The 12,118-nt window shown below is 35.2% G+C and overlaps 1 protein-coding gene across 1 annotated transcript in view; it reads left to right on the forward strand.

Annotated features, from left to right (window-relative positions):
- Positions 1-7,954, forward strand: part of TEX264 (testis expressed 264, ER-phagy receptor) — a 128,093-nt gene extending 120,139 nt beyond the window's left edge. The window contains exon 4 of the mRNA XM_053721117.1: positions 7,120-7,954. Within this exon, the coding sequence (XP_053577092.1) occupies positions 7,120-7,334 (215 nt within the window). The 3' untranslated portion in view covers positions 7,335-7,954. The remainder of the gene's footprint in view (positions 1-7,119) is intronic.
- The last annotated feature ends 4,164 nt before the right edge of the window (positions 7,955-12,118 follow it).

Raw genomic sequence — 12,118 nt, forward strand, 5'->3', positions numbered from 1 at the left:
ATTTGCAAAGCGGCGACTTGGTCCTCTTTGCATACATTTACTAAATTCTACCGTTTTGATGTATTTGCCTCTTCGGAAGCAGTTTTTGGTAGAAAAGTTATTCAGGCAGCTGTTTCAGTTTGATTCTTCTGCTTTTGATTTAATTTTTTTCTTTCAAAAATGAAAATAAACTTATTTTTTGGGTTGTGGATTGATTTTTTTCAGCGGAGTTTGGCTGTTTTTATTTTTATTCCCTCCCTCTCTAGTGACTCTTGAGTGGAAGACTCCACATCTTGGGTATTGATATCCCATATGTCACTAGCTCATGGACTCTTGCCAATTACATGAAAGAAAACATAATTTATGTAAGAACTTTGCATACGAAGAGAGAAGCGCTCTACCAGGAACGAACGACAGCTCAGTGGCTTGTTCTATGGCGATTTACCACCCGGAAGCAGCCTCTTTTAGACCAGTGTGCTTTTCACAGAAGAAAACTTTCCTGAAGTATATCAGTCTGATCCTGCCAAGTAAGGTCAGTCCAGCCCTGAAATACCAGGCAATTCTCCTCTGAACAAGGAACATGACAACCCCAGACGATCGTTTCGGCCTCCTATGGGCCTCGTCAGTGAGGTGCAGCCACATTCCTCTAAGCACACTGGGCAAGGAGTCCACGTCTGGTTTCCCCCATCACCCATAGGGAGACTTCCCCAGGGTCATAATTATTTGCATACGAAGAGAGAAGCGCTCTACCAGGAACGAACAACAGCTCAGTGGCTTGTTCTATGGCGATTTACCACCCGGAAGCAGCCTCTTTTAGACCAGTGTGCTTTTCACAGAAGAAAACTTTCCTGAAGTATATCAGTCTGATCCTGCCAAGTAAGGTCAGTCCAGCCCCGAAATACCAGGCAATTCTCCTCTGAACAAGGAACATGACAACCCCAGACGATCGTTTCGGCCTCCTATGGGCCTCGTCAGTGAGGTGCAGCCACATTCCTCTAAGCACACTGGGCAAGGAGTCCACGTCTGGTTTCCCCCATCACCCATAGGGAGACTTCCCCAGGGTCATAATAATTTGCATACGAAGAGAGAAGTGCTCTACCAGGAATGAACAACAGCTCAGTGGCTTGTTCTATGGCGATTTACCACCCGGAAGCAGCCTCTTTTAGACCAGTGTGCTTTTCACAGAAGAAAACTTTCCTGAAGTATATCAGTCTGATCCTGCCAAGTAAGGTCAGTCCAGCCCCGAAATACCAAGCAATTCTCCTCTGAACAAGGAACATGACAACCCCAGACGATCGTTTCGGCCTCCTATGGGCCTCGTCAGTGAGGTGCAGCCACATTCCTCTAAGCACACTGGGCAAGGAGTCCACGTCTGGTTTCCCCCATCACCCATAGGGAGACTTCCCCAGGGTCATAATAATTTGCATACGAAGAGAGAAGCGCTCTACCAGGAACGAACAACAGCTCAGTGGCTTGTTCTATGGCGATTTACCACCCGGAAGCAGCCTCTTTTAGACCAGTGTGCTTTTCACAGAAGAAAACTTTCCTGAAGTATATCAGTCTGATTCTGCCAAGTAAGGTCAGTCCAGCCCCGAAATACCAGGCAATACCAGGCAATGCCGAAACGATCGTCTGGGGTTGTCATGTTCCTTGTTCAGAGGAGAATTGCCTGGTATTTTGGGGCTGGACTGACCTTACTTGGCAGGATCAGACTGATATACTTCAGGAAAGTTTTCTTCTGTGAAAAGCACACTGGTCTAAAAGAGGCTGCTTCCGGGTGGTAAATCGCCATAGAACAAGCCACTGAGCTGTTGTTCGTTCCTGGTAGAGCGCTTCTCTCTTTGTATGCAAATTATGTAAGAACTTACCTGATAAATTCATTTCTTTCATATTGGCAAGAGTCCCTTTTTATGGTGGTTATGATTTTTTGTATAAAGCACAATTATTTCCAAATTTCCTTTGTTGGTGCTTTCTACTCCTTTCTTTATCACCCCACTGCTTGGCTATTCGTTAAACTGAATTGTGGGTGTGGTGGGGGTGTATTTATAGGCATTTTGAGGTTTGGGAAACTTTGCCCCTCCTGGTAGGATTGTATATCCCATATGTCACTAGCTCATGGACTCTTGCCAATATGAAAGAAATTAATTTATCAGGTAAGTTCTTATATAAATTATGTTTTTTTAATGTGGCTTCTGGTGTTCTGTTCTATATGGAGTGGAATGTTATGCCAAAAAAACGTATTATGATCTATTCATAGCGTCATTCATATTGATGTTTCCCATTGGGGAGTTCTGGGTAAGAGGGATACATTGATAAGCTGAGATTATATATTTTTATTTTTTTGCTATTTTAGAATTTAGTCGTTTTAAACTATTTCATTTGACAGTGTGTGGCTTGGAGGCACTTTTGCTTTTAAGAACACGCTGAGAACGCTGTTTTTGTTTTAGCTGAAAGTCATACGAGGTCTCTGCTTTGGAGTGATCTATTGCATAGCTCCTGCAGCCTGGCATACGGCTAACAAGTCAATAGTATTTTTTTTTTGTCCATCTTCTGGAATTCATTTATTTTGTAGAACCCGTGTTTTTTTTATATTTAATTTTGCAAGAGTAGCGTTATGCAACTATCCAAGAGAATATCAGTACACTCTGGGTGGGCACGGTTCTGTATTTTTATTAGATGTTTGTTGCCATGATATGTTTGTATCCCTGTGAAATTCAAATTTTCATAGAAAAAGGTAACCTCTCAAAATTGAACTATTGTGTCAAAATGGTGCATGTAAATGAAGTCCTTAAGGTTTTATAACTTTTGTGATCTAAAATGTTAATGCGCAATAAAACAACTTTGCAGCACACTTTTGTATTATTTAGTTTGCCCCAATTTCCTGTCATTTAAGTATGAAAACGAGGAGTTTTACCATTCTGAGGCACGGCAGTGCACATGGAGACCTCACAAGCCTAACCCTAACACACATATCTGTTTCTAATTGGCCTAAGTAGAGATGATCAGATAAAAATTGCAAAACATCTGGAATTTTGCTTTCAAAATGAGACTGACTTAATTGGAAGGGTGTATATATATATATATATATATATATATATACACACAGTATGCATATGTGTGTGTATGTACATACTGTGTATGTGTATATATATATATATATATATACTGTATATGTGTGTGTGTATATATATATATATATACACACAGTATGCATATGTGTGTGTATGTACATACTGTGTATGTGTATATATATATATATATATATATATATACTGTATATGTGTGTGTGTATATATATATATATATATATATATAGTGTGTGTGTATATGTATATATATATATATATACTGTATGCAGTATGCATATGTGTGTATATATATATGTAGGGCTCTGTGTACGAAGCAGCGAAAGCTGCTCCGAAGCCTTTGCGGGACACGTTTGCATATGCAAGCCTGCTTCCGGCAATGTAAGAAGCATCGGTCACCCTACTCTGAGGTGAGGAATAAAAAACACAGAGACCTCGCTGTCAGTGATTGACAGCCCCTTCAGCAGCACAAATGAAGTGGCGGGCATTACACACTGTGATGAGTGTGTAATGATACACACGGCTAGCGGATCAACAGATCCACTGCCCGTGTGTAGCGAAGGGGGGCGGACAGCTTCGCGATTTGGGAAGCTGTCCGCCCGCCTGTTAGTACATGGAGCCCATAGTGTTACTTTGCATGTGCATGCATTTTGACTGAAACCATTGACCAGTTTTGCAATTTGGCACCCTTTCTGTCAGTTGTGCTCATATTTGCATTTACAGTTTGTTTCACTATCAATTAAAATGTGTGTTTATAGTATGGGTATGTTTTGTATATGTGTTATGTATTGTATATGTGTTATGTATTGTATATGTGTTATGTATTGTATATGTGTTATGTATTGTATATGTGTGTTATGTATTGTATATGTGTGTGTATATTGTATATATGTGTGTGTATTGTATATGTGTTATGTATTGTATATGTGTTATGTATTGTATATGTGTGTGTGTATATTGTATATATGTGTGTGTATTGTATATGTGTGTTATGTATTGTATATGTGTGTGTGTATATTGTATATATGTGTGTGTATTGTATATGTGTGTTATGTATTGTATATGTGTGTGTGTATATTGTATATATGTGTGTGTATTGTATATGTGTTATGTATTGTATATGTGTGTGTGTATATTGTATATATGTGTGTGTATTGTATATGTGTTATGTATTGTATATATGTGTGTGTATTGTATATGTGTTATGTATTGTATATGTGTGTTATGTATTGTATATGTGTGTGTGTATATTGTATATATGTGTGTGTATTGTATATGTGTTATGTATTGTATATGTGTGTTATGTATTGTATATGTGTGTGTGTATATTGTATATATGTGTGTGTATTGTATATGTGTTATGTATTGTATATGTGTGTGTGTATATTGTATATATGTGTGTGTATTGTATATGTGTTATGTATTGTATATGTGTGTTATGTATTGTATATGTGTTATGTATTGTATATGTGTGTTATGTATTGTATATGTGTGTGTGTATATTGTATATATGTGTGTGTATTGTATATGTGTTATGTATTGTATATGTGTGTGTGTATATTGTATATATGTGTGTGTATTGTATATGTGTTATGTATTGTATATATGTGTGTGTATTGTATATGTGTTATGTATTGTATATGTGTGTTATGTATTGTATATGTGTGTGTGTATATTGTATATATGTGTGTGTATTGTATATGTGTTATGTATTGTATATGTGTGTGTGTATATTGTATATATGTGTGTGTATTGTATATGTGTTATGTATTGTATATGTGTGTTATGTATTGTATATGTGTTATGTATTGTATATGTGTGTTATGTATTGTATATGTGTGTGTGTATATTGTATATATGTGTGTGTATTGTATATGTGTTATGTATTGTATATATGTGTGTGTATTGTATATGTGTTATGTATTGTATATGTGTGTTATGTATTGTATATGTGTGTGTGTATATTGTATATATGTGTGTGTATTGTATATGTGTTATGTATTGTATATGTGTGTATGTATATTGTATATATGTGTGTGTATTGTATATGTGTTATGTATTGTATATATGTGTGTGTATTGTATATGTGTTATGTATTGTATATGTGTTATGTATTGTATATGTGTGTGTGTATATTGTATATATGTGTGTGTATTGTATATGTGTTATGTATTGTATATGTGTTATGTATTGTATATGTGTGTGTGTATATTGTATATATGTGTGTGTATTGTATATGTGTTATGTATTGTATATATGTGTGTGTATTGTATATGTGTTATGTATTGTATATGTGTTATGTATTGTATATGTGTGTGTGTATATTGTATATATGTGTGTGTATTGTATATGTGTGTTATGTATTGTATATGTGTGTGTGTATATTGTATATATGTGTGTGTATTGTATATGTGTTATGTATTGTATATGTGTGTGTGTATATTGTATATATGTGTGTGTATTGTATATGTGTTATGTATTGTATATGTGTGTGTGTATATTGTATATATGTGTGTGTATTGTATATGTGTTATGTATTGTATATATGTGTGTGTATTGTATATGTGTTATGTATTGTATATATGTGTTATGTATTGTATATGTGTGTGTGTATATTGTATATATGTGTGTGTATTGTATATGTGTTATGTATTGTATATGTGTGTGTATATTGTATATATGTGTGTGTATTGTATATGTGTTATGTATTGTATATGTGTGTGTATATTGTATATATGTGTGTGTATTGTATATGTGTGTTATGTATTGTATATGTGTGTGTGTATATTGTATATATGTGTGTGTATTGTATATGTGTTATGTATTGTATATGTGTGTTATGTATTGTATATGTGTTATGTATTGTATATGTGTGTTATGTATTGTATATGTGTGTGTGTATATTGTATATATGTGTGTGTATTGTATATGTGTTATGTATTGTATATGTGTGTATGTATATTGTATATATGTGTGTGTATTGTATATGTGTTATGTATTGTATATATGTGTGTGTATTGTATATGTGTTATGTATTGTATATGTGTTATGTATTGTATATGTGTGTGTGTATATTGTATATATGTGTGTGTATTGTATATGTGTTATGTATTGTATATGTGTTATGTATTGTATATGTGTGTGTGTATATTGTATATATGTGTGTGTATTGTATATGTGTTATGTATTGTATATATGTGTGTGTATTGTATATGTGTTATGTATTGTATATGTGTTATGTATTGTATATGTGTGTGTGTATATTGTATATATGTGTGTGTATTGTATATGTGTGTTATGTATTGTATATGTGTGTGTGTATATTGTATATATGTGTGTGTATTGTATATGTGTTATGTATTGTATATGTGTGTGTGTATATTGTATATATGTGTGTGTATTGTATATGTGTTATGTATTGTATATGTGTGTGTGTATATTGTATATATGTGTGTGTATTGTATATGTGTTATGTATTGTATATATGTGTGTGTATTGTATATGTGTTATGTATTGTATATATGTGTTATGTATTGTATATGTGTGTGTGTATATTGTATATATGTGTGTGTATTGTATATGTGTTATGTATTGTATATGTGTGTGTATATTGTATATATGTGTGTGTATTGTATATGTGTTATGTATTGTATATGTGTGTGTATATTGTATATATGTGTGTGTATTGTATATGTGTGTTATGTATTGTATATGTGTGTGTGTATATTGTATATATGTGTGTGTATTGTATATGTGTTATGTATTGTATATGTGTGTTATGTATTGTATATGTGTTATGTATTGTATATGTGTGTTATGTATTGTATATGTGTGTGTGTATATTGTATATATGTGTGTGTATTGTATATGTGTTATGTATTGTATATGTGTGTGTGTATATTGTATATATGTGTGTGTATTGTATATGTGTTATGTATTGTATATGTGTGTGTGTGTGTGTGTGTGTATCAAATGTAGGATTAGCATTTAAGTCTCTATGTTCAGTGTCTTGTTACATGATATGATGCATTGTCTTTCTCTCTTACTAACGCAGAACTGGACCCCTTGACCCTGGAAGGTACGCTAAGCCTAGAACTGGTGTCTGAGAGCCGAGAAGAGGTAGAGAGTGGAGATCCTCAACCCAAGGAACAAACAGACAGTGAAAAGAGCCCTAGTGAATCAGGGGCCAGTTGTTCTTCCTTTGAAGAGCTGGACTTGGATATCAGTGGGTCAGGAGCAAAGCGTCAAATGGACACAAAGAATAAGTAAAGCAAGAACCAAACCTTGAAAACTGGAGTGTGTCCCCTTTGGTGGCAGCTGCCATCTTTGCTCTCCAATGCAGGGACCCATCCTGAGCAGTAGCATAAATACAGCTGTAAGATCCATCTATTCATTTCACATCTTTTTTTATTGTTATAGCACTGCAGTCATTTTCCCTGTAGATGACTTATTTTTTATATTCTTGTTTTGTTTTTGTTTTTTCTTCTACTGGGGTGTTTTTTTGTGGTACGATTGCTGCCAGTGAAGTGGAGAAGAATCTATTTATGCAGGTCTAAAACTCTAAGGATGCATAGACTTTATAAGTAAATCTCAGGATTAAATCACCTTTATGTCCTCATATAAAATATATCTCATTTTTTTTTATCAAAATACTTTCAATATACAGCAAGGAGGATATCATCTCAGCCTAAACACTTGGATTAATAATAAATATAAATCTGTATACTCTTTTATTTAGTTTAAACAAAATCTTGGGTTTATTTTGTAAATATGCAAACAGGATGGTGCGTCATAAGTGCAATGGTTATATCTGTACACACTGAGCAGAAATAGGTTTACTTTGTTATACTAAATATCTTCTGCCTTCAATAAATTATTGTAAAACTGGACTGCAGTAAAGATTTTTTATTAAATAGATATTCAACTAAAATGTTCAAGAGATATTTGTTCTATTTGAAAGATAATATTTCAATACCATTTTTAAATGTTTCTACACGGAATAACCACCTTTTCTTGGCGAGCTTGTCCCTATAAGCCAGCAAACCATAAATATCTTCCTAATGTGAAAAATACTTTGAACATGTTTTCTTTCCAATGGCATGGAGAGTCCACAAATGCATTAATTACTGTTGGGAATTCAGCACCAGGAGGAGGCAAAGTCACCACAGCCAAAGCTATAAGTATCCCCACTTCCCCATCTCCCCCAGTCATACTTTGCCTCTGTCACTAAAGGAGGTTGGTGAAGAATATGCTCTGCTGTTTCCTATGTGTGAAAGACCCCCCTGTGCGGAGAATTGAGACCCGTGAATAATGCTATGAAGATGGTTTTTTTGCCCAGAGAAAGCAGAGCACTCCAATTGGTGTGTTGGGAATTAATATTTGCTTTGTGATTGGTTTCAGGGTTGATCCCTTTGGACAGACATTTAGCTTGAGGATAATGCCCTGATAATAACAAGGCTAAAGATATTCCAAGTGTTTACATAAATACTCACCAGAAGGTGGATACGAGTTTGGGTCATTGATCAGACACCATCTCTTTAGGAAGTCATTGTAGAAGTAGGATTTTCTGAATGAATATTGATACTCATTCTTGAGTTGTAAGGAGAGAAAATCTTACAAAGTAAGAAAGTTTGGATAAGTCGTCTGCGATAACCCAAACTACTATGGGCTAGATTATGAGTGAAGCATTCGTTTGCGCTCCTACTCGCACATTAACTATGCTAGAGTTGCAGAATCTGTTGGCACTCTACAAATAACCGATAATAATTATAATAATAGAGTTCGGCTTTTTGCTAGTGTCAGGTAGTGCACGTATAACAAGTTGAAAGTAAAAGGTTTTTGCTTGCGCACTATCCTGATTCCCGTAGAAAGCAGAGCTTCGTATGTCGCAACCATGTTAACGTATTCCCCTGTAGACTGCAATGGAGCATGAAAAGTGGGAAAAAAAACTAAAACACTCACATGTAAACTCAATCGCATTTAACCAAGTGCGCTAACTCGACATGAAATCTGAATATTTCACATTCCAATGTTCTTCACATAGCAGAACATGTTCTATTTATTCTTAAAAACATATATTTCTAAATATATCTTATGTTTGTTTGGTAATATATATATATAATATAATATACTATATATATATATATAAAAGATATATATATAGTAATATAATAGGTGTGATAGCGTTTTTGTGTCTATGTAAACACAATATATGTACAAAAATTTCTCAAACAATAAAATCAATACATAATATATACAAAATTACATAGGAGGCGGGGCATAACCGTGCAGGCACATGGTTGCACAGTGAAAAAGCTCCGTGGCCATTCCCTACCTAATGGTATAATAAATGCCCTATTTTGACTTTAAAAAGTTATAGGCACCTTTATTAACGACTCCGCATCTGCCGCATGTAAGTTAGAAACTATTTTGGTTAAATTTGGGACACTAATTGCCGCTTATGTGAAGCGCTCCTAAAGAAAATAACGGGCGCCATCTTGTCTGCCTACCAGAGACATCGAAACCGCAGCTATATGAAGATCTGCACTTAGAATATATATACCAACCGGACAGTGAGGGGAAAAACAAAAGAAAAGAAAAATTGCAGTACTCGGTGAGAGCGGTAAGGTTAAATCAACTACTGACTGCTCACTCCAGACATAACCCAGGCATACTTGACAGAGAATACGCATTCTGCATTCCTCTGTTGTGGCGCAGCAATGAAAACAGAAGGTAAATCATAATATACAAAATTACATAAGAACTATAAGAGTTAATATTACAAAAATTAATTAATACAAAAATGAATAAATATGCATAGAAACTATACAGCTGCTACCTTTAATTAATGTACAGAAGGAAAAACTGTATTAGTTCATTGTATTACAGACTAATATTAAATAGATATTATTTCTAAATATATCAACCTTCAGTTGATATTACATCTATACTTGTTACAAAGTACAACATATCTATAGGAAGACAGATAGGTCCAACTCTCTATCACTGAAAAGAACACAGGGTGTTTCCCATGTCTGAATTGTGCCAGTTGCCATTCAATAATTAAAGTAGTGAGGTATGCATGATTAAGGGATAACGTTCCCGAAACGTTGCATGTTATGCTGTCCAAGATTGTTGAATAAAGGACATTTTATTTAAGGTGCTGTGGAACTGCCTCTTTGTACTACATATATCGAGCTAGTGGTCGCTAGCTAATCCTACGTGCACCTGGCCAACTGGCCGCATCCCTGTTTGCTGGGTCTATCTACTTTTGTTTATTAAAAATACTAACATATTCCCCTATATGAAGAACATTGGAATGTGAAATATTTACACTAAATACATAGTTACACACGTTATTAAAGGGACAGTCAACACCAGAATTTGTGTTGTTTAAAAAGATAGATAATCCCTTTATTACCCATTCCCCAGTTTTGCATAACCAACACAGTTATAATAATACACATTTTACTTCTGTGATTACCCTGTATCTAAGCCTCTGCAAACTGGCCCCTTATTTCAATTCTTTTTACAGACTTGCATTTCAGCCAATCAGTGTCAAAATACATTCAGATAAAAGGCGGCCTTAATGGTCTAAGAAATTAGTATATGAGTCTTCCTAGGTTTAGCTTTCAACTAAGAATATTGAGAGAAACAAAGCAAAATTGGTGATAAAAGTAATTTGGATAGTTGTTTAAAATTACATGGTCTATCTGAATCATGAAAGTTTATTTTGGACTTGACTGTCCCTTTAAATATGAATATTGCATACATTTTTCTTTTCTAAAATGATGATGTTTCATAGGGCTCCATAACATATGGGATATATTTCCCTCCACTATTAGGAGGTGAAGAACCCATGCAAGAGCTTAAAATTCTTCCCACCACCACTCTCTATTCAGTTCTGTTTTGGCTTAATAGGAGATGGTTGAGAATAGAGGTGTTAAAGTTACTTGCCTATGGATTTATATTTGGGAGCTCAGACCAATGTAAGACCCTTTATTCCTAGAATTTATTATTCACAAAGAAGATAGAAGAAATAATTCACAGCAGCTGAATTGTACAGGGACATAGGAATACCCTGTTATGTGCACAGTATTCCCCTATGGGATGTCAGCCATAACTTCCCTCTGGCATCGCAGGGACTTGTCCTTAGCCTCCCCCTGGGGGACAACAGTATTTCCTCAGATATCCTTTGCAGTACACGTACCGGCACTGAATGGGCTCTCAACTGGGTACTGCTACAGCTTGGTGCCTAGTAAGCCGGTGGAGGGGAGACTTTCCCTACTCAACTACACATATGATTGTGTGATTCCCACAAGGGGAGCGGTCAGTTGGGGTTACAACTATGAATGCTGTCACAGTAAGTGGATAATACTATATCATAATCAAGCAAAACACGTGCCAGAGGACTCCAAACGTGGACTATGTGAAGGGAAGGTATGGAGTCCTAAGACAGTCCTACAAATATTCTTGCTTTTCTTTCCTTTTTCTTTAAGTGGCTAAAAATGTTCTTAAAATATTTAATTAAGGATTCCATCACAGTATACTTGAAGATATTTATAATTTGATTATAAATTAAAGTGGGTTAATAAGTGTTTACATATATGGAAGTATTGACTACTTGATTTTCTCTGGTAGGTAATCTATTTAAAATAAAGGTACAGCATAGCCAGGGGACTTAGCCTGTCTTCCTACTGACACATTGTTTTTTTTTAAAAAATTCTAGGTATCTAGATGGCCTATCCTTATGAGGGACACATACAGATAAGACTGGTGTAGTTTACGGCCATCTGGCAGCTCTGGGGACCCATTTTTAACACCTTAGTAAAATTAGGTGTATGGCCCTTTATGAAAACCGCTAACTGCTCTGTACAGTTAGCAGTTCATTAGGGCACCATCCGGTTTGGCAGGGTAGCACTTTATTTGAAGTTTAGGGGTACATTTGGTGTGGGTGCAAATCTTATGTTTTTGTTCACTTTAAGCCTCTCTGAGGCACTGGTATCACAACTGGCAGTAGCCCTGCCCCCTTAGCTTTGTGCTCCTTCCTCTTC

This window comes from Bombina bombina, chromosome 7, assembly GCF_027579735.1.
Source record: "Bombina bombina isolate aBomBom1 chromosome 7, aBomBom1.pri, whole genome shotgun sequence".
Classification (NCBI taxonomy): domain Eukaryota; kingdom Metazoa; phylum Chordata; class Amphibia; order Anura; family Bombinatoridae; genus Bombina; species Bombina bombina.